The sequence below is a fragment of the Cicer arietinum genome, chromosome 2 (genome assembly GCF_000331145.2).
Source record: "Cicer arietinum cultivar CDC Frontier isolate Library 1 chromosome 2, Cicar.CDCFrontier_v2.0, whole genome shotgun sequence".
Lineage (NCBI taxonomy): Eukaryota > Viridiplantae > Streptophyta > Magnoliopsida > Fabales > Fabaceae > Cicer > Cicer arietinum.
The window spans coordinates 50,631,594-50,656,103 of record NC_021161.2 but is presented as its reverse complement, the minus strand read 5'-3'; the positions used below and the strand labels follow the sequence as shown (position 1 = coordinate 50,656,103).

General features: G+C 25.7%; 2 protein-coding genes across 2 annotated transcripts; one reads left to right on the top strand and one right to left on the bottom strand.

Moving 5' to 3' along the window:
• Window positions 1-1,353: 1,353 nt before the first annotated feature.
• On the bottom strand, window positions 1,354-5,191 carry LOC101490354 (chloroplastic lipocalin). The gene is made up of 5 exons (XM_004491304.4): window positions 5,042-5,191; window positions 4,369-4,495; window positions 3,369-3,599; window positions 2,522-2,812; window positions 1,354-1,782 (listed from the first exon to the last, which is right to left on the bottom strand). The coding sequence occupies exons 1-5, from the start codon at window positions 5,107-5,109 to the stop codon at window positions 1,504-1,506; spliced, it is 996 nt and encodes a 331-aa protein (XP_004491361.1). The 5' UTR covers window positions 5,110-5,191; the 3' UTR covers window positions 1,354-1,503.
• A 6,222-nt stretch (window positions 5,192-11,413) lies between these two features.
• LOC101490013 (septum-promoting GTP-binding protein 1) lies at window positions 11,414-14,461 on the top strand. The gene is made up of 6 exons (XM_004491303.4): window positions 11,414-11,919; window positions 12,154-12,274; window positions 12,413-12,509; window positions 12,614-12,653; window positions 13,187-13,270; window positions 14,012-14,461. The coding sequence occupies exons 1-6, from the start codon at window positions 11,590-11,592 to the stop codon at window positions 14,174-14,176; spliced, it is 837 nt and encodes a 278-aa protein (XP_004491360.1). The 5' UTR covers window positions 11,414-11,589; the 3' UTR covers window positions 14,177-14,461.
• The last annotated feature ends 10,049 nt before the right edge of the window (window positions 14,462-24,510 follow it).

Sequence of the window (24,510 nt, the reverse complement as noted above, 5' to 3'; positions counted from 1 at the left end):
TATCCACAGGCCAACAAACCAATCCTTAATCTGATTATGATATTTCTTCTATTTATTTTACTATTGTCTGTAAAAATTTATTGGTGCCTTACTTTAGTACCCAAAAGGGTTGAAGCAAGTTTAAGGAGCATATGATTAATTCTTACTCTCTTCAAAATGCAACTGCTTGGGGGCCCCTCATCACGGCCTTTGTTGTGGAGTCACTCACGGGTAATTCATTCACTTGTATTGTACTTTAACTTCTTGGATCCCCTTCACATCACAAGCTGAAAAACTATCCTAATAATAATATAGTTTAATTGTCATACACCGTCAAAAAAAATTTATACCGTCAACATATAACAATCATTAATGAATATGATTATAGTAAAAGTTAAATTTCATTAATGATCTAACGGTTATAATTTATTAGGAGTGCTATTTCTCATTCGCGAATAGGCCGTGCTATTTTATCTATATTGTGACTTTTAAGAATATATAGCATACCATTCTTTCTTAGCTACATTTAATCCCAATGAGGAACTTTTAATCAATCATAGGAATAGATGAGGACAACTTGGAACTTGTAAGTGGATTGCACAAATAAATTCAAGATGAATAATGATTGTGTGAATGTGTTGATTGCTTCTTAGATATGCTTTTTACTTTTTAGACATGGTTTTGTAATAAGTGGATGATAGTTACAACTTAACTGTTATTTTCAATCATTTGTTGTTATATTTTTGAAGTACTATTAACTTTTTTGATCGTGTTCTCCATGGCATTAGCAATATTTTAAAGTTTGAAATAATCAAGTTAATAAAGATTTGTCCGATTGGTAAGCATTCGGCTCATATTTCACAAAAGGATAGTTTTATCTTTGCTTTCATGTAAGACCTTCACTGTACTTTCGGAACCTTAAAGTTTTCTCTAAATCATAGTGAATTGCTAAACATTGCTAACTTTTTCTCTTAAAAAAGTTGACGCAATGAAATCTCATTGCCATACTCTAACCATCGCACAATTTCTTTTAAAGTTTTGACTTCATCATGTTGACCAAAATAAACCTTTTGATTAAATAAGAAATTTATTTTTAAAATTTTAATTTTGTATAATGGAGATTGGTGAATTTTTAACTTTGAATAATACTTATATGATAATGGGATATTTGTATATATTAATAGTATACTTCTATGATATGGTTCTTCAATTTTAAATTTTTTAAAATTGAAAAAGCATCTTATAAGTGCATTTACAAAGGGGCAACAAATAGAGTATTTTTCTTTTTCTTTTATTTCTCTCCCTATATGTAAGTCTAGTATCTTTCTCTCTTCTCTATTTCTTCTCACAACAAAAACTAAACACACTTGTGCATATAAGATGCCATATATTAGCAGTGTATACTTCACCTGTTATAAAAAGGCTGCTATCAAATATCATTATTCTACATACAAGAAGGCATAATTAGTAATATATTTTAACACAGAATATAATGGAACTTAATTGAGCTAAAGTTATCAGTTATTACTTAAAATAAAGCTCAACAAGCTTCTTCAAAGTGTCAAATACACTTGTCAAGGGGTTAAATGCAATAGAGCCCTTCAATTCTAGATCAGGAAACTGGTTTGTTAGTGCCTGCTGCATCCCTGACATAGACATCATAGCTGTCAACTGACTATTGGACATTACTTCACAATCTTGAGGTGTGTCTTTAATTTTGCTTGGATCATATCCATAATTTGCCAAGTAAGCTTTGTATTTCTCTATAAAGTCAGGTCCAGGGTTAGGTGTCCTTGAGTATATCTGTTATATTGATCAAGGGAAAATGAATTCTAATTGTGAATAAATGTCATAATATACCATGTTAACATGGATTACTACAACAGCAAATTGTCAAGTTCATCAACTCTTTCATGAACATCAAAATTATGAAGACGAGATTCAACACTAAATGTAAAAACAGATTCAAATACTCGCTTGCTAATTGATAGTTATTAATTAAAGAACCGTTGAATGTTGATGCAACAGAGAGTTAGGTCATGTTTGGATAAACAACTTAATTAAGCGTTTATAGCGTATCATATAAGTGTTTATGTATAATTATTTCTATAACAAAAGATAAAATGAAGTCAAATTGCTTCCATATAAACTATAAGTTGTTTTGATAAACTATCATGAAGAGCTAATGAAAATAAGTTGAAAACAACTTACGAACATATCATAAGTTGTTTCTATAAACTCTCTCAAACAATACCATAAGTGTTTAAGTGATACTGTTTGATAGAAGAATTCTTCCAAAAACCTGATAAATAAACGATGTCATCAATTAAAATTTAGAAGAATTTTTTTATATCAACAGACTTATGTCATAAGCTCTCCCAAATAGACTCTTAGAATGGTTGCCTAACACATGATAACTAATCAATATCATCAATTAAAATTTAGAAGAATTCTTTTATATGAAGTTAAATAACTAGATTTATAATTCTTGCCTAACACATGATCAAGTGCTAAAAAAGTATAACTATATACTTATTCATACCTGAACAAAACTTGTGTCTTTAGCTCCAGAAACAAGAGCAAAATTGTCATAATCAGTAGCAATCACATCATAAGGCTCTTTGGGAATGAATGGCAATGTGGGAAAGCGGAGATAGCATTTTTCTCTGATCATCTCCTGCATCTCAAGCTGACTCTCATTTTTCTCTAAATCTTCTTGTGAAAGACATTGAACCCTTCCCCTAATGCCAGTTATAAATCCATTAGGGCCTCCATGAACACAAAAAGTATCAACTTGGATAGCTCGTGCCTCCTTATCAAATGTATACACACCCTGAAATGTCATTAATATACCCAAGTTAATATCAAGAAGTTTAAGGATGGCAAAAAATAGATTCTATCACACCGAATAGTATAGGATGTTCGGTGGAGTGTCTAAGTGACTCGGAGCTTATCAGAAAGGGCTACCTACAGAAGGGCTGGCTAGAAAGGTTGCAGAGTGTAGCCGTTGGAATGTTGGCTCTTATAGGCAATTCTACGATAGAGACTTGGATAGTCTCACATTGACCAATATGGTATGCTAGGTGGAGTACTTGAGTACTAGGTTCTTCCCCTTGATAGCTTGTTTTTAAGGGAGGGTGCTTATCAACAAACAAAGTAAGTAACACAACTTATCTCCAAAAAGACTAGAACATTATAATTAATGACATAATTTTCCACATATGGTTCATATACAAACAGAAGCTCTAGGATTTGTCTATGCCTCACCCTTCAACAATTTGTTGTGAATAATGTGAACTTGACAAAGAAAAAAAGTTGACAAAAGCCTAAATGCAGTCCATTCTTTCAAATAAATAAATATGTTCATATATATTTTAGCATTCACCTGCCTGAGTGCAATGACAGTCTTCTTGGCCTTGTCCAGCGAAACCACGTTTGAGTGAAGCAACTTCAAACCATCTTCCTGAATATCTGACCGGGTCGAAATTATTGGCTGTCATACCTCTCATCATCATTAGATTTTCATTGGAGTCGTTCTCAAATGGTAACTTCACTGCATTTTCACTGGCACTGGCAAGCTGGCATATATTTTGTTGATGAGATAAATCTGCTGCAACAGACTGTTGATGAAATAAAATGGTAAAAAATTAAAACACCTCATACTCATATCGACATATATTTACTAAAATTCTTATCAATCAAAAACATTATCAATTTGCTGGATTTCCATGGCAACATCCAGCCTCTATCAGAACTTCAATATGGTCAAAATTACAGAGTGAATAATAAAAAGTGGCCAGGTATAAGGTTCACAACTAAAAAATTGTGTGCTGATACACAAATGGTTGATTGTTTCCGCCACGGCCCATGGCGCTATTTCGGCACCACTACCGCGACCACTATTCTTAGGATGTATTGGTCTACATGCCCACCACTATGTGTCTTACGCAATCGCCACAATATCATATCGTAACACTCTTTTCTTATTTCGGATAACCTCTCTCCTGTTTTTATGAAATTCACTTGACTATCATGTTTCCAGCCAACCACCAAACAGTCAAGTGCTCTACCTCGAGGCCGACCATTTGGAGTGCTTGGCTAAATTGTTCTGCCACCATAACTTCAATTTCTGACCATAATTTTGTACCAGTACACAAAACTTAAGTTGTGTAAAGTAAACGCCACTATACAAAGTATCTATCTAGGAAAGAAATCCACAGAAAAATATAATGTCACCTGACCTAATATTACAAACTACAATAATTAGTGACTTTCTCTCTAGCAACGTCCATTTTATTTTGGAATCATAGAAAATGATTAAGCACCACTATAACTAAAATCTGAAATGTGAAATAGTAACATTGTTGCGTTGTGGAGTACAATACAAACCTGATTAGTAGGAGACATAAATATCAAGGAAGCAGCAAGACCCGATAAGACATGCTTACTCAGAATCTTACTAGGAAGATCCAGTGAGCACTTCAATTGTGTTTTTCCGGAAACTCCCCTACATTGTCTGCATACAAAATGTCATCCTATTTGCACAACAACAAAAAGTATAAAAAAACTATATAAAAAAAAAGGATATCATTCACAACAGTTCAATAAATCCTAGATTAAGTATCTTATTAGCAAAAAAGTTTATATGTATAGCATTTACAAATGATGAACACTAAAGGAGTATTCAATTATAGGAACCTAAACAGTGAAGTATAAAGACAAAAGCTCCGTTAAATTTCCAAAAACATTTCCGGTTTTCATATCCTAAAATGTGTATTCATTTTACACCGATGAGAGACATTTGAAGTAAATCATATTCATGAAATTGAAATAAAGATGAAATGATGTAATGCTACTTTATGAATATATTTCTGGAAATAATGAAAACATAGACAATTGTTCACAGAAGTTAACTAGTAAAATTAACACAAATTTTAAGAAATAAAAACACTAAATATTTTTGAAAAAGTAAACAGCTCCTTAGGATTGATGACCAAAATAACACCAACAATAATTGATAATGGAAATGAAAAGAAAAAAGAGAGAGAGTTTAGTTAGTTACCTATGAATGGGAGGATAAGAACATAGAAGTAGAAGAGGTGATGCTGCTCCTAGAAAAACCTCTACCATGATTTCTCAATTGTGTACTGTTGTTGTTGTTGCACATTGTGATCCTTCTATTCTTCTGTTTTGGTTTGGTTTCCATCTCAAAAAAGATATTCTTCAAACATCATTGTCCAACGTGGACCCCATGAGTCAAACTGGGCCTGTCTCACTGCTTATAACTTTATTTCTCAAAGGACTGTGTTATCTACACCTCCAGATTTTGCTATTCACACTCCCTTTCTCTTTTTCCATTTTTTTTTAATCCGTATATACAGTATTAATAAAATTATAGTGAATCACCTAAATTTTATAGGCAACACACTTTTATTATAGACTTTTGCTGAGTATGGTATTTAATATTTAATTTTTTAATTTTTTCCAATTTAATTATTTTGATTTGAATTTAAATTTTGAATTGAATTTATTGATATCCAAAAAAAATGAGGTTTTCAACAATTTATTTATTTTTAATTCATCTGAAATTTTCAAATGGAATCATATTTTAAAACGAAAACAGTAAATAGGATGTCTTTTTTTTAAGGAAATTAGGATGTTGTCAACGACCTACTCACTCAACATTGTGCACATTAGATTAACTTTTTTAATAAACAATTTTTCTAATCGAAACGCATATAAAAAACATATTATTTTTTTTTAATATGATTTAATTAATAGAATAAATTCTCCAATTCGCAATAAAAATTTTAAATTAAAAAAATTATATTCAGTTGTAATAACAAATAAATTTAAATACATAAATAATATTATATTAATATAATGATATATAGGAAAATGATTTATTTTATTTACAAATACCGGATAAGTAATTGTTACGGATACTTAACCATTTAAAAGTTACCATACTTTATAGCTAATTGGCTTTCTCTATTTTCCAACACGACGAAGCGAGTAAACTTAGCTGTATTAAAATTGTGTGAAACCATTGAAATAGCTTCACCTATAATACACGCATTATTGAATTTTGGGAAGATAAAACTTTACTAAACTTCCACGATTAAATAACACATAAATAAATTGTAAATGACCCCAACACTCAATTGCACGTTTTGTGGTTAGCATCATTCTAAATCGTGTGCTTTCCACTTTCATTCTTGTTTCTCAACACGTGTTTTTGGCACTCGCAACTAACACTAAATCTTAGTAGTGAGTTAATTAATAAAATATATCAATCTATATCCTAATTAAGTAATGAATTATTTATCACGACAATATTCAATGTTACGTGTATCATGAACCTAACTATATGAGTCAAAATGAAATTGAACCTAGCTAGCTATATTTTATAAATTGGTAATAGCAGTTACTTACAGTTTGGTGGGTACACTTTTCTTTAAATACTCCGTTAATTTTATTTTAAACTATCACTTTTTCTCCCCGATTTAATATTTAATCTATGTGAATATAATAACTAGTTTTTAAAGTATATAAAATTCATAAATTTAGTCTATATCATTAAAATATTTAGAATTAAAATGATATATTAATTTCTATATATTTTAAGAAATAAATTAACAGATTTTATATACTTTAAAAATTATTTATTATTTTTATATATTTTAAAGACTAAATTAATGAGACAATAATAATTTAAGAATTAAATTGATGTTTTTTTTTCTTCTTTAGATAGCCAAATCCATTATCTTTGTAACTAACAAAATAAAATCACATTTTAAAAACATTAAATTTATTTTTGAAAAACCCTCTAAAAAATATTGTGGTTAGGTTAATGACTTTGAACACAATATTTATACACACACAAAGAAATAGTTAAAAGAAAAAATAATTAAATAGTATATATTTGTATGTATATGTTAATATGTATTAATATTTAAAGGTGTGAACTTTTGTACATCAACCGGTATTACATAAGGAAACGACAACAAAATATTAAGAAAAAAAGGTTGCAAAAGTCGATAATTTTAGTCTTTTTCTTTGATTTTTTAATTAAAAAATAATGATGTGAGATGTTTTAAATAACATAGCATATCATACGTAGAGCGATTAACACCCATAAAATTGGAATAAAACGTCGTAAAAACTTAACTTTCAACTTTGATTTTTTTTTTTATATTTCAAATTTAATTAATGTATCTAGATGGTTCTATATCATAAAATTGTATGTTACATCATTTAAAATATATTAGATCGTTATTTTTTAGTTTAAAAATATGAGAAAGAGACCAAAACTGTCGATTTTTAAAATAGGGAGATAAATTCCGTGAATCAATATAAATATAAGGACAAAAACTGCAATTAAATCTAAAATTTAATGAAAATAAATACATCATGGTTTAAGTTCAACAATAGTGACATTTACCAATTATAAGACGCTTAAAAAATAGAATAACACTTCTTATAACTTTATCCGTTAAGTTATATATCCGTTAAAATTCATATTTAATTCATCTTTACTCAATATCAAATATAACTCTTTTATGGAATTAAAAGACATCCAAATATACATTATTGTCATCCTACAAGTAGTTTACACTAAAAACTAATAAGAGTCGATTAACTTTAAAATATTCTTGGAACTAATAAGATTCCACAATAAACTAGTGCATTATGGGTTTGAGATGTGATGCAGTATTTTTTTATCATGAATTGAAAGGTGTGAGAGGAGAAAGTAAAGTTGGTTTCCACAAACTTGTCCCGTATTGCATGCTTTCTAGGAAATCAACACTAATTCAAACGTTGTTCCAAGCGCTCAATTCTCAATTATATCGAATAGATGTATGCAAATTAGCAAATAATTAAATTAAAATATAAATATAATTTAAGTTTAATGTTATGTACTTCAGTACAAATTAGTTATATTATGAATGCATTATAATTATTTATAGACATAATTATATATATAATTATAGTAAAAATTAAATATATTTAAGGAATTAGTTGTTATAATGAATTGATAGTATAGAAATTCTTTACATGTATAAATTTCATGTAGCTTTTGATTTTCCTTTTATTCAAATTTAATGGCATTTTAATTATTTTGTTTTTTCTTTTTAAAAAATCTAATGAAGTGTCAAAGTAGCAAGTGAAACCTTGAATTGTAAGAAGAAAACAAATGGAAGACGCTTGCATCACTTAATATGTAATATTCAATAATAAAGATTATAAAAAAAATATGAGTAAAGAAAAATCACTCCAATTAAAGTTTATTCCAACTCTTTTGGTGACAAAGATTAAGACTAATAGTAATTTTGTTTTCATTTATTTATATTTTTATTTGTGAGTCTTTTCTTGAAATTAAAAATTATATATTGTTAATGTAAAATTATTTTATCAACATTTTAATTTGCTACACTATATTATAAATTCTTAAAATTAAAAACTAAAATTGAATTAGTTGTGGATATCAAATAAATTTTTATACTAAGAGTATATGCTATTTAATCTTTTTTTTCTTTCTAATTATATTTAATTATCAATATTTTTCTCTTAATGTTTTTTCTTTCAATAATTTCATTTTGTGTGTGTTTTTTTTCCACACTATTCTCACACCTCGTTGAGTGTGAGTATTTTTTTAACTAAATAATAAATTGCATGCTCGTGTCGATAATGTGATTGGTAAATCTTGGACATATTAGTATGAGCTATGATTAATTTTATGGCAAAGGTCAACAAATGCCTTTAGGTATTTGTTAAGGACCAAATATAAAAATATTAAATTATAAATAAATTAATCATTGTATTTTTAATTCTTTAAAATTTATTATGTTTAATACCAAACTTTTACTTTTAATTATAATAAATACCTCAAGGAGATTTGTTAACAAGAATTAATTATATTTTTTGAAAATTTGACAAGAACTAATTTTAATCATCCGTTTTGGTGCAAGGGAAAAGATAAAAAGAAAGAGTGCAGGCTTGCACATTGCAGCAGCTTTTTGCTTTGTATATCAAGTAGATTGATTATGCTAACTTGATCCAGATCCACCAATGAGAGCAATTTTCACCATGGATATTTATCTATTTAAATAGTATAATAGATAAATCAAATTTGATAAAAACATAAACAATAAATTTAATAACAAACTTATAATATTTAATTTAATAACGTAAAACAATCTTATAATATAAAATAACAATATATCTATAAATATAATAAAATATAAATGTTAAAAATATTTATACATCTATAAATTTGTAATATTGATGATATTAATATTATTTATTTAAATCTATAATTAATTTAAATTAATATGTTAATCTAAACTAAAAGAAACATTGCACAAAGAGATAAAAAAAAAAAATATTATACCACAGCAGAAAAATTAAATAGCATTATACTTAGATAATGGAATCACATTAAAAAATATGAAGATAAAAACCAAATTTACCTAAGAGCCACTTGTTATTTATTATTCTTTACTAAAACAAGTTTGAAATTAAGCAATTTTTTCATACTATTAATGAATGATAGTTTTAAAAAAACAAATCTTAATCTTAATTTTATAAAATCAATTGTATTTCTTAACACAAATTTATTTATTAAAAATAACTTATATTGTGTGACCTATGAAGTACTCTAACAAGCTTTTGAATATTTTTACATGTTTTTAATGAGAAACATAATCAATAGAACCCATTATTAAACTTATCAAAAACAAAAGAAGAAGCAATTATTAAAATTTGACAAACAAAAAAAAAACAATTATTAAAATATGTCATCGATCAAAACGAGTAAACGACCAAGTATATACGTCTAATTTTTTATTCACAATCACGAACAAAACTCCAATCCTAATTAAATTCGCTTTTGCCGTTCCTCATTTTAATCCATAAACTAATAATCGAGTGATAAGACTAATCAACAGCACATATTATATCTCAATTAAGTTTTGGAAATAAAATAAATTCCTACCTAATATTCTCAGTCACATAAATTATTCTTAAGTGACATAAGGATTAGGCAAGAAATTATGGCACACGGTCACAATTCTTGACACAACTTTCCTTATTTTACCTAAAAATTCCATACATTGATTTCATAAGATGCTCAGTCCATCTCGACAACGATATCATAATATATATTACTTTTTATTTTTTATATATACATAGTGGGTCGTTACATGTTTTGTTCTCCTAATCCTATAAAAAGGATTCCTCTTATGTCTTGTAAAAAAAAAAACTACATAACAAGCCATTCTCTTGTGTAGATTTGAAGACATTCACAAAAATGTAAAAGGAGAAAAAAATTAAATCATAAATGTTTTTAAAATAATTATCATGTATTTTATAAACATCCTCAAAATATTGTGATTTCTCATAAAAAAACTCTGGTGTTTAATAAATATTCTCCTAAAATGTGTGCATAATTAATTCTACAACTTAGAAATGATGTGTAATTTAATAGCTAAGTTGAAGTATTCTCCGTCTCTCAATTCAAAGAGTGATTTATTGATATGGTTACTCTCAACTTATATTTTTGTTTTAAATATGTTTTTAATCTTTGTATTTTTAATTTTTAGGATGGACTTTTATGACATATGACATGTGAAATGTCTATGTAATAACTTGATGAAATGATATGGTTTAAGTAAATTTTCACTTAACAAATTATTTATATTTCATCAAAATATACATTAATCAATATCATAAAATTAACTAAATTTGATGCAAAACATAATCTAAATGGATTTTCATGTCATCAATGCAGTTGTCACAAAAGTATCTTAATTGTCACATTGTAGGGAACAAAATCCCAACCAAATGCACGGTAGGATAAATATATGATATTTTAAAAACCAACCAAATGCACGGTAGGAAAAATATATGATATTTTAAAAATTGAATGAATAAAATCATGGATTTATAAATGAGTAAACAAAATTTAAAATGACAAAAAATTAAAATTAAAATTACAATTAAATTTATGTTTTTTTAATAGATAATAACTAAAGATAATATTTTCATCCAAATCATAAATAACTAAAATATCAAAAACTTGTTTCACATCACAATGATTAATATATTTTTTATTAATCATTTTATTGATGTAGAATATTCCTAAGTTTTACTTTTTTCTTATAGGAAAAATATAGGTGATTAGTAATTTAAATTAGAAGAATGAGAAGTTATTAACACCAATAATGAAACTCTAATCTCTTTCATGAAATCATTAATAGTCTATTTAACTTAATAAGTACACTTTTCATCCACAAACTCCTAATCCTTGAAACCCTTACCAAAGAAGTTGAAGTCCATTACCACTCGAACCAATGTAATAGAACTCTTTTCATATAGAATTACAAAATTACCCATTCCAAAGTAGTATAAAATAAGGCAGCTATAGGGAGCATTTGGGAAACAAAATTGTAAAGAAAAAAAAAACACAAAACGGGTCAACTGTCCCTTATATTGTTCTTATGGGACCGAAAAACCAAACACCTCATAAAAAATAAGAATAAAAAGATAGGTACATTTGAACGTCTCTGTCTTGTTCTATGTCTAAAGAAAAGAGAGAGAGAAATTTCAATGGCAAAAGTGATTAAAGAAACAACAAAAAAGATGTCACAACTCTGCCGGAAAATCGTTCAGGTCGATGTTCGATGGGGTATTGTACAAAGGGTATCTTTCGTTGGACACTTTTTTCGATTCTTTTGGAATAGATTCATGCTTTGTTCTGTTCCAAGACCAGCTCAATATCGAAGATTAAACCTCCATCATTCGGCGACCACCGTTGACGACGGTTTCTCACAAGAACAACAACAACAGACAAATAATGGGTATGGCTCGGATTCTGATTTGGTTAACCTCAAGATCAGTTTGTTGGGTGATTGTCATATTGGAAAAACTACTTTTTTGGTAAGCAAGTTTTCAACTTTATCATTAATGTTGAAAAGGGTCAACTGCAATTTTTTTTTTTTTTAGTGTTAACTATGTTGGATTGAGTTGTGTTTGGAAGTTGATTGGAATCAAACATACTACCTTCATAATGTTATTTTTTGTTTGTCATTTGTCTTAGTTTTTTCCTAAAATTTTGGAGTTTTTAGATACATGTGTGTTTTTTAATTTTTCTATGTTGTTTTTTTTTGTCAGATTAAATATGTAGGGAATGAGGTAGAAAAGAGGAGTTTGCAAATGGAAGGATTGAATCTAATGGACAAAACTTTATCTATTCAAGGAGCCAGAATTTCATTTTGTATATGGGATGTAGCAGGTGCTTTAATTTTGTTTAATTTTACCTTTTCTTTGTTTCCATGTTCAAAGTACATTTTAATTTTAGATTTCCTTTTTTTTTTTTTTTTCCATTTTAAATTAGTTGTTTATGGAAAATAATTATGTGGGGTTTAATTAGGTGACAAAAAGTCCCTGGATCAAATTCCCATTGCTTGTAAAGATGCAGTTGCACTTTTGATTATGTTTGATCTCACTAGTCGTTCAACATTAAACAGGTAAACTCTCAAAACATTACTATACCTTTTTATCTATAAGTTTTATAGGAATATAATTGTAGATATAATTATTTCTCAAATTTTTGCACTTTGTGTTTGTACAGTGTTGTTGGGTGGTATAATGAAGCAAGAAAGTGGAATCAGGTACTATTACTTAATTTTCCTTTTTTTAGGAAGTGATTACTTAATTTTACTTTGGTTGATACTTTTTCGGTTATTAAAAAATTTCTTGCGTAATTTTTTTTTCTTTGGTAAAGTAAATGACACGGAATAAAGTGTAGTTCCAATTGCTTTTCAGTTTTCACACGAAAATTATTTGAACTAAGAAAAAGCTTTGAGGTAGTTCAAATTTATATTATTATTATTATTATTATTATTATTATTATTATTATTATTATTATTATTATTATTATTATTATTATTATTATTTTATTTGCAAATAATGGTTACAATTAGTACTATGTTACTATAATGATGAAACTTTAATAGCCTTTATGGGTGGGTGGTAAGTTGCAAGTGAAATTAATTTTTCAGTAACACGTGACACTGACAGAGATTGGAGCTGATTAATTATAAGTTTGATTTAGGATATCAAGATAATTAAGCTAATAAATAATATTTCAAATTTGATATATTATTTTTGATGAATTTTTGATGATAATGTTATTCACTTGCAGACTGCAATTCCAATTTTAATAGGAACCAAATTTGATGATTTTGTTAGACTTCCCCCAGATTTACAATGGACAATTGTAACACAGGTAATTGAATAATAATTACAACATTAACGTACATTTTAGTGGGGTTTAACTTTCTCATAAGCATATATACATAGATACTCTTGGTATTAGATATAAACGACTTTTGGTCAATCAAAGTTAATATATTTTATCATTTGGTCCAATTATCAAATACAATAATTTTTATTCATTCTTATTTTTAAGATTAAAAAAAATATTTAGACTAAATACATCAATATTTATTGATTTAAAGTTGTTTTTATATTTAAAGTAAAAAAAATATCCCAATTATATTTATTTGTGCATTTAGCATATTTTATTGTGGAGGAAGTTAATACAAAAATTAATTCTTGAAATTGTACAATTTTATCGACTTAATTTATCACATTATTAATATCATTTTCAAATTATAGCTAGAATTATAAAAAAATTAATGAAGGCGTCTCTTTATCAAAATATATTTCACATTATTTACTTAGTTTTAAATTTAGCGAGATATTTATTAATCGAAGGACAAAATTTATCAATTTTTTGCAATTTTAAGAATATTTTGAAATAGTGATCATATAATTTCAAGAATGAATTTGAGTATTTAATCATTTTGGATCTTCCATGCATGTGGATTAAAGTTAGATGAGTGATGTTCACAATTCATTACTTTACTTTTTTGGTATACAAATTAACAGTTTATTGCATTGAATAAAGTGTATACTTTTTACCATATTCTTTGGCTTTTCAAAATTGAATTAACTTATGACACAGGCAAGAGCATATGCAAGGGCAATGAAGGCAACACTTTTCTTTTCAAGTGCAACACACAATATAAATGTCAATAAGATTTTTAAGTTTATCATGGCCAAGCTCTTTAACTTGCCTTGGACGGTTGAACGAAATTTGAAAGTTGGAGAACCCATTATTGACTTTTAAAATGTTCTTTACGTTTATTCCAGTGTTTGTACATACAGAACAAGAGAGGAAAATAAAAGGAATACAAAAAAGAAAATTGGAAGAAAAAAAGAAGAAAGAAAACAAGCAGTGTTTTTCGTATTGACTTTGATCAATCACCATTTAGCACTTAGGTGTAGGTACCTAACTAACATGTTATTTTTTGTTCATTTGGCTACATTTTAGATTTATTAGGTCATCATTTTAATATTTGAATTTGTAAATTGAAATTTTAAATTTACGAAATAGCATGTCGTTGTTTCCAATTGTTTAAAATTAATCAAATATTTTTTTTATTAACTATTTCAGAGAATTTTTACCTACAAATTAGAAAACTTGAGGATAATCTTGATTGACGCTAAACAATTTGAGAGAGCAATTTGATATTTTGTAAATTTAATGTCTCAAATTAATTGATGTTTATAATTTTGAGACTTAAAAATGTGATTTACTCTTTTATGAGAAGGTGATGAGAATTTGAATGTTGTGAACAGATAGATCTAAGGTTGATAGTATTTCTCTATGTAACTCAAATAATAATATATTTACTTAAATAAATTGTCAATATTCTTAGAAAGTTAGAAGCAATGAGAGATGAAGATTTGTAAAATATGAATACACAATTTTATTCTTTGTGTGTTATATATCTAAACTAAAGTTAAACATATAAAACATGATCATAATTGCATGGAAAACTAGTCCCGTGTATGATAGTGAGTTTGATTTTTAATAGTCCCTTGTACAAAAGTTTAACTAGTCTCATTTCATAAATAAAATAATGACATACATATTACGGTGGATTGTTTCAGCTTTGTTTCAAGCCAGAAATAATGGGTAAAGGTAAAACAATTGAGACGCTAATTGGGGGTCATAGCCAGACCACATTTGCAAGAGACTCCAATTATCTGGGTTATCCACATCAGAGTAATTGGAGGAACTTTTCCTTATAAAAGAAAATGGAAATCATCGAACTTTTCGTTATAAAAAGAAATGTCGAACAAAGTATTAGCTAAACAAACTTTTCAATTAATGGTGTAAATATTTATCAAAACAAAATATTTGAATAAGGATATTCAACAAAGTAAATTCAAAGAGAGATAAGGTTTATTGTTTATGCTCTATTATCGAATTTTATTTACCTAAAATTTTATAGTTTACTCTCACTCAGATCCAAAAGTTTCACGATGACGTTGTTGCTTTTGTGCTTTGTTTTCTTTTTCTTAGTAAATTAAATAAATATTTAATATATACTTTATAAACAATTAATGTAAATTGAAATTCAAGAAGATGAAAAGGTAAATGGTTTAGAAAAAAATAATAAAATAGGGAGAGAAATGTATGTTTTTAAAATTGAGTTTTTAATTTCAACCATTTATTTTAATCTAAAGTTTGAGAAGCATTCTTCTCATTTTCACATAAAAAGAGTATTGTTACTAAATATCATATATATATACATATGATACACTAAGTGAAGATTGAATCAAGATGTAGAATACCCAAAATTCTCAATACTCTAAAGTACAATATTTATTACGATAAACAAATGTCTAACATATTATCAATTACTTATTCCAATGATAATAAAGAGGACCACATCTTGTTAATATAATTGGACCTTCTTCGCTGATACTCCAAACACAATTATAACATGCATCTCTACCGGCTATGAATATGTCAAACCAATGAAGCTCAAAATTCCACTGAAAGGAACAAACGAATCGTGTTGCGCCAAAAATGTTGTTGCTTCGATGAAAACTAAAATGATATTCTTCATTAATACGAAGAACATGAACTCCAAGATCATAAGGGGGAGATTTACAATGAAGAGTTAAGTCCAGATTGTTTGCCAATTTGTTAGTAATGCTCACATTTATTCCAAGAACATTGTATCAGGATAGCAACATCAGCACACATATCAGAAGAAATTGTTGGATAAATAAAGACATTGCACCTTCAATTAATCTTTTCTTTAAAAGTGAATAAACTATATTGTATATAACTTAAAATAATTTTTTGAACAAAATAGTATATTTATAGAAGGATTTTAAGAAAGAATGAAAATGTATTAAAAAATAAAATATTGAAGGTAATATTTTATGGAAAATAAATAATTAATAACCGTTTGTTAAAAATAGTAAAATTTAAATATTTTTAAGTTTAAAACCTATTTTATTAAAGATTATAAAAGTATAATTTTCAGTTTCATAAAATTCAGTTTGTATAGTAATATAGATATCTAAATGCATTTTAAACATTAATCATATTTATAGCTTTAATAGATAAAGTATTGACTAAATATTTAGTCAAACAAAATATTGGCTATACAAACTTTTCAATTAACGGTGTAAATATTGATTAAAATAAAATATTTGACTAAGGATATTCAACAAAGTAAATTCAAAGAGAACTAAGGTCTTTTTTTATTAGAAATGAGTTTTTTTATATGTGAATATCCATAAAAAAGATCAGAAGAAATGGGAGATGAAGATTCGTAAAATATGACTACACTATTTTCTTCTTTGCGTGTCCTGATATTTAAACTAAAGTTAAACATATAAAGCATCATCATAATTGAATAGAAAACTAGTCTCGTGTATGATAGTGAATTAGATTTTTAATTAGTTATTTTTTATTAGTCTCGTGTAAGAAAGTTAAATTAGTCTCATTTCATAAATAAGTCAATAACATGCATATTATGGTGGGTTATTTCAGCTTTATTTCAAGTTAGAAATAATGGGTAAAGGTAAAACATATGCGACGTCAATTAGAGTCATGACCAGAACACCTTCACAAAAGACTCCAATTATCTAGGTTACCCACGTTGGAGGAATTGGAGAAGTTTTTTCTTATAAAAGAAAATAATTTTTTTAAAGCTTTTCTGAATTAAGAAGAAAAAAAAAATGTACAATTATTTCGTGCTTAAAGTAAAAGTAAAGATTTTAAATGTTTGGTCTATGACTAATGAAAAGTGTGGCATATTCATGTCAAGTATTCATTACTTTCTTAAGGAAAATTTATTTCAAATTGCTCTTCATTTTTAATAGAATTCACTGAGATTATTATCTCACCCTTATTTTTTATTTTTATATATATATATAATACAACATATAGAGGGACTTGAAGTGGGGAATTCAAGCGGCGGAGGATATAGCTCATGAGTGTTATTTTTGTTAAATTATAAGTGTTATATGTACCGATACATTAGATGATGATTGTACACTATTTATTATATAATTACAATAATATTTTAAAGATAATATTAATCTTTTTATATGATTGTTTCTGAAATATTTGAATGTATAAATTTATTACAATATTCTAGATACATGGTGATAGTTGTTATAATATAAAAATAATAATAAAATTAACTAATGGATTAAAAATAAACATTTGTCTTGTCTATGAATTATATGTTACGAAATCTTCTTTAATGACTAATTATTTAAAAAAAAAACAATTTGAAAAATTTAAAGAGTCAAAAAAACAATATAATTATTATATATATAATCGTTCTTTTGATATTGAAAAAAAAATCTAATTTTAACTAGTCTTTAGTGACAATTATTTGTCCAATCTATAGTTTTATAATAATTACAATTATTCTCATTTTATTTAGAAAATACCAAAATTATACTAATTTTAACTAATTAACTAGCGAGAAACATTTATCCTACGGAATTATTTAACTAATGAAGTTTATTTATCCTACGAAATTATTTAACTAATTAAGTGTTATATGTACCGATACATTAGATGATGATTGTACACTATTTATTATACAATTACAATAATATTTTTAAGATAATACTAATCTTTTTATATAATTGTTTCTGAATATTTGAATGTATAAATTTATTACCATATTCTAGATACATGGTGATAATTGTTATAATATAATAATAATAATAAAATTAACTAATGGGTTAAAAATAAACATTTGTCTTATGTATGAATTATATGTTACGAAATCTTCTTTAATGACTAATTATTTAAAAAAAAACAATTTGAAAAATTTGAAGAGTCAAAAAAGCAATATAATTATTATATATATAATCGTTCTTTTGATATTGAAAAAAAATCTAATTTTAACTAGTCTTTAGTGACAATTATTTATCTCATCTATGATTTTATAATAATTATGATTATTCTCATTTTATTTAGAAGATACCAAAATTATACCAATTTTAACTAATTAACTACCGATAAACATTTATCCCACGAAATTATTTTTGTTAGGCTGAAAGAATCATTGTGTCTTTTTTTTTTATTTAATTTTAAATTGTGGATTTGTTAGGTTCATTGTTTATGCTCTATTATCGAATTTTGTTTACCTAAAATTTTATAGTTTAATCTCAAACACAAATTGAAATCGCCATTATTTCATCAACTATGGAGTTAATTCAATATTCTCATCACAATATCACTATCATTAATCATATATCATCACATAAACTCATCACAATTTTATAGAATCACTATTATCAATCAAACATCATCATTATCATCACATAAACTTATCACATAAACTTATCACAGATTTATATCATAAATCACACATCATCATCAAATAAACTTACATTATACACTGCATTCGCATAAACTCATTTAATCAAACATATGCACAAAATTCATTTGAAATCAAATATCACAATGATGTCAAATATCACAATAACATCAAATATCACAATAATTTTAAATATCACAATAATATCAAATATCACAATAATGTTAAATATCACAATAATATAAAATATCACACATTTAACGAAATTAAATCAATCAACACCTTATAAATATTTCTATTTCACATTTTAATCTCACAATTTTTGTATTTGCAGATTAATTAATTAATCACTCAAAGGGCTACTGATGTACATAGCGAGCCCCAAATGAATCGTTGGGAAATACGGTTTTCCCATTTATTTCACAATATATTATACTCATGAATTCAAACGCTCTCTCACCCCGTACCTTATTTCGACGCTTTCACCTATGAATGTGATTCGACGCTCAAACAGTCTTTGCTCTTTGACTATTTGTCCTTCAATCGATCTAACTTGACAGTTTATGGGTAAACGTCAAAAATAAATTATGAGGAGATATTCTAAAAACTAAATTTGAAAATCGGCCAAATAAAATTACCATAAATCAGAAAACCAATCAGTGGATAATATAGCCACTTTTCACACTGGTCTTTTGGCGTTGGTTTCACTCAAATCGGACGAATTCTACAAACGGAGAAGTCGAGTATTGTCTTTGCTCTTTGACTCTTTGTCCTTCAATCGATCTAACTCGATAGTTTATGGGTTAACGTTAAAAATAAATTATGAGGAGATATTCTAAAAACTAAATTTGAAAATCGGCCAAATAAAATTACCATAAATCAGAAAACCAATCAGTGGCTAATATATTCACTTTTCACACGGTCGTTTTGGCGTTGGTTTCACTCAAATCGGACTTACGGTGAAGGAGAACGGTGCAAAATAACGAATTCTACAAACGGAGAAGTCGAGTATTTTAGAGAGAAATTGGGGTTGTTAAAAATATGATAAATTATGTTTAATTGATGAGTTAAATGAATGAAATAACATACTCAAATTTGGGCGAAAATGGAGAAAGTTTTCTGGAACATCACCGGTGTCAAACTATAGGGTTATTGTTGTGTTTCCTCTTTGGCTTTACGGGTGCCCTTCCAACTCCATTCCCTTCTTTTGTTTGTTTTATTTTATTAACAATTATGGTTCATAGAGTCAAATTCATTGGTCTCTTTATTTATATTTTACTATTATTATTTTTATTTTGTTAAAATAAAACTAATAATTATTTAATCTCCTTTTTAATATTCCTCCAAACACCATTTAGTTTTCCAAACATTACTAATATTTTATAAATTAGAGTAATTAAAATAATCAATATAAAAAATATATATTACTAATAATCAAAACTCTCACATTCAAAATAATCTCTACAATTATACTTATTTATCAAAATACTCACATTATAATAATACCATCATATTAGAAAATGGTCAAAATTATAAAATAAATAAATATAACATCAATATTTTATATTAACTACTAAATCATAATAAATATATATAAAATCACAATACCATAATAAGTATTTAAAAATAAACGAAATCAAACACAATATCAATTCTATATCAAGATAATTATTTATGAAAAAATAATTAAAAATAGAAAATAGTTATAAATAAATGAAATATAACTATTTGCATACTTAACATAAGTCAAGCGCACAATAATACCATCATATTAGAAAATGGTCAAAATTATAAAATAAATAAATATAACATCAATATTTTATATTAACTACTAAATCATAATAAATATATATAAAATCACAATACCATAATAAGTATTTAAAAATAAACGAAATCAAACACAATATCAAATTCTATATCAAGATAATTATTTATGAAAAAATAATTAAAAATAGAAAATAGTTATAAATAAATGAAATATAACTATTTGCATACTTAACATAAGTCAAGCGCACATAAAAATATTACATTAATTGGGTATATGTATATACACATAAAATCGCATAAAATATTTTTCTTTAAAATATATATTACACTAAAATACTATTTTTTTAATATATCAAATAACAAAATATAATACGTATTATTTATATCGCTCATGTAATATAACATGTATCAAACTAACACATCATAGAAAGCATTCATATAACGAAAATTAGCCACGAAATTTATCAACATATATTCTAAAATAATATTAGTCATCAAATTAATTATTTAAAATTCTATTTAATTAATAAAGTAGTTTATTATAAAATTTGGGGTGTTACAGTTTATGATAATTAATTTTATTTTTAATTGGTTATTTTTTATTAGTCTCGTGTAAGAAAGTTAAATTAGTCTCATTTCATAAGTAAGTCAATGACATGCATATTACGGTGGGTTAGTTCAGTTTTTTTTCAAGTTAAAAAAATAATGGGTAACGGTAAAACAATTACGACGTCAATTAGGATCATGGCCAGACCATCTTCGCAAAAAATTCCAATTATCCGGGTTACCTACATTCGAGTAATTGAAGTAGTTTTTTATTAAAAAAGGGAATGGAAATCATCAAGCTTTCCGTTATAAAAGGAAATAGAAATTTTAAAGCTTTTCTAAATTAAGAAGAAAAAAAATTTACAATTATTTTGTGCTTAAAGTAAAAAAAACAAAAACATTTTAAATGTTTGGTCTATGGCTAATGAACAATGTTGAATATTCATGTAAAGTATTCATTACTTTCTTAAGGAGAATTTATTTCAAATTGCACTTCATTTTTAAGATAATACTAATCTTTTTTATATGATTGTTTCTGAAATATTTGAATGTATAAATTTATTACCATATTCTAGATACATGGTGATAGTTGTTATAATATAAAAATAATAATAAAATTAACTAATGGGTTAAAAATAAACATTTGTCTTGTGTATGAATTATATGTTATGAAATCTTCTTTAATGACTAATTATTTAAAAAAAAAAACAATTTGAAAAATTTGAAGAGTCAAAAAAACAATATAATTATTATATATAATCGTTCTTTTGATATTGAAAAAAAATCTAATTTTAACTAGTCTTTAGTGACAATTATTTATCTCATCTATGGTTTTATAATAATTACAATTATTCTCATTTTATTTAGAAGATACCAAAATTATACTAATTTTAACTAATTAACTAGCAAGAAACATTTATCCTACGAAATTATTTAACTAATGAAGTTTATTTATCCTACGAAATTATTTAACTAATTAAGTGTTATATGTACCGATACATTAGATGATGATTGTACACTATTTATTATACAATTACAATAATATTTTTAAGATAATACTAATCTTTTTATATGATTGTTTCTGAAATATTTGAATGTATAAATTTATTACCATATTCTAGATACTCGGTGATAGTTGTTATAATATAAAAATAATAATAAAATTAACTAACGGGTTGAAAATAAACATTTGTCTTGTGTATGAATTATATGTTATGAAATCTTCTATAATGACTAATTATTTAAAACAAAAAACAATTTGAAAAATTTGAAGAGTCAAAAAAACAATATAATTATTATATATATAATCGTTCTTTTGATATTGAAAAAAAATCTAATTTTAACTAGTCTTTAGTGACAATTATTTATCTCATCTATGATTTTATAATAATTATGATTATTCTCATTTTATTTAGAAGATACCAAAATTATACCAATTTTAACTAATTAACTACCGAGAAACATTTATCCCACGAAATTATTTTTGTTAGGCTGAAAGAATCATTGTCTCTTTTTTTTTGGGCTGAAAAAATTTTTTTTTTTTTTTTTTTTTTTTTTTTTTTTTTTTTTAATTGTGGATTTTTTAGATTTATTGTTTATGCTCTATTATCGAATTTTGTTTACCTAAAATTTTATAGTTTAATTTCACTCAGATTCAAAAGTTTCACGATGGTGTTGTTGCTTTTGTGCTTTATTTTCTTCTTCTTAGTAAATTAAATTAATATTTAGTATATACTTTATAAATAAGGCTAAATATCACCTGTGGTCCCTTAACTTAATTTCAGTTAACGTTTTAGTCCTTTATCTTTTTTTTTTCCCGATTTAGTCCTTTATTCCTAATAATATCAAATAAAGTATGAAAATATGAGTTTATTTGAAGATTTGCGTTACGAATTTGATGAAATTTATATTATATTGAAGAATATAATTAATTTTATGAGTTTTGTTTGAATTTTTTTTAAAATTTTTGTGTAAAAAAGGATAACAATGTAGACATTTTAAAACATAAAATATCAAATTGTCACTTAAAATTAAAATAAAGGACTAAATTGGGAGAAAAAAAAAGATAAAGGACTACAACGTTATCCTAAATTAAGTTAAGGGACCACGGATGTAATTTAACCTATAAATAATTAATATAAATTGAAATTCAAGAAGATGAAAAGGTAAATGGTTTAGAAAAAAAATAAAAAAAAATAGGGAGAGAAAGTTATGTTTTTAAAATTGAGTTTTTAATTTCAAATATTTATTTTAATCTAAAGTTTGAGAAACATTCTTTTCATTTTCACATAAAAAGAGTATTGTCACTAGATATCATATATATAGATATGATACACTGAGTGAAGATTGAATCAAGATATAGAATATCCAAAATTCTCAATACTCTAAAGTACAATATTTATTATGATAAACAAATGTATAACATATTATCAATTACTTATTCCAATGATAATAAAGGGGACCACGTTTTGTTAATAAAATTGGACCTTCTTCGCTGATACTCCAAACACAATTATAACATCCATCTCTACCGGCTACATATATGTCAAACCAATGAAGGTCAAATTTCCACTGAAAGGAACAAAGGATTCGTCTTGCGCCAAAAATGCTATTGCTTCGATGAATAACAATATTATATTGTTCATTAGTACGAAGAACATGAACTCCAAGATCATAAGGGTGAGATGTGCAATGAAGAGTTAAGTCCAGATTGTTTGCCAATTTGTTAGTAATGATCACATTTGTTCCCAGAACATTTTGTCCGGATAGCAACATCAGCACAAATATCAAAAGAAATTGTTGGATAAATAAAGACATTGCACCTTCAATTAATCTTTTCTTTGAAAGTGAATAAACTATATTGTATATAAGTTAACATAATTTTTTGAACAAAATAGTATATTTATAGAAGGATTTTAGGAAAGAATGAAAATGTAACAAAAAATAAAATATTGAAGGTAATATTTTATGGAATATAAATAATTAATAACTGTTTGTTAAAAATAGTAAAATTTAAATATTTTTAAGTTTAAAATATATTTTATAAAAGATTATAAAAGTATAATTTTAACTTTCATAAAATTCAGTTTTGTATAGTAATATAGATATTTAAATGCATTTTAAACATTAATCATATTTATAGCTTTAATAGATAAAGTATTGACTAAATATTTTGTCAAACAAAATATTGGCTATACAAATTTTTCAATTAACTGTGTAAATATTTATTAAAATAAAATATTTGACTAAGGATATTCAACAAAGTAAATTCAAAAGAGCTAACGTCTTATTTATTAGAAAAGAGTTTTTTTTTTTATTTTTTTTTATTTTTTTTTTATATGTGAATATGCTTAGAAAAGATTAGAAGTAATGGGAGAAGAAGATTCGTAAAATGTGACTACACAATTTTCTTCATAATTGAACAGAAAACTAGTCTCGTGTATGATAATGAATTTTATTTTTAATTGGTTATTTTTTATTAGTGTCGTCTTATTTATCA

Bases quoted from the DNA above. Each gene is read 5' to 3' on its own strand.
- LOC101490013 (XM_004491303.4), top strand. From the start codon at position 11,590: ATGGCAAAAGTGATTAAAGAAACAACAAAAAAGATGTCACAACTCTGC. The intron at 12,510-12,613 runs GTAAACTCTCAA...GTGTTTGTACAG, and splicing joins AGTCGTTCAACATTAAACAG to TGTTGTTGGGTGGTATAATG. The intron at 12,654-13,186 runs GTACTATTACTT...ATTCACTTGCAG, and splicing joins AAGCAAGAAAGTGGAATCAG to ACTGCAATTCCAATTTTAAT.
- LOC101490354 (XM_004491304.4), bottom strand. From the start codon at position 5,109: ATGGTAGAGGTTTTTCTAGGAGCAGCATCACCTCTTCTACTTCTATGT. The intron at 4,496-5,041 runs GTAACTAACTAA...TTTTGTATGCAG, and splicing joins TCTTATCCTCCCATTCATAG to ACAATGTAGGGGAGTTTCCG. The intron at 2,813-3,368 runs GCAGGTGAATGC...ATGACATTTCAG, and splicing joins AAGACTGTCATTGCACTCAG to GGTGTGTATACATTTGATAA.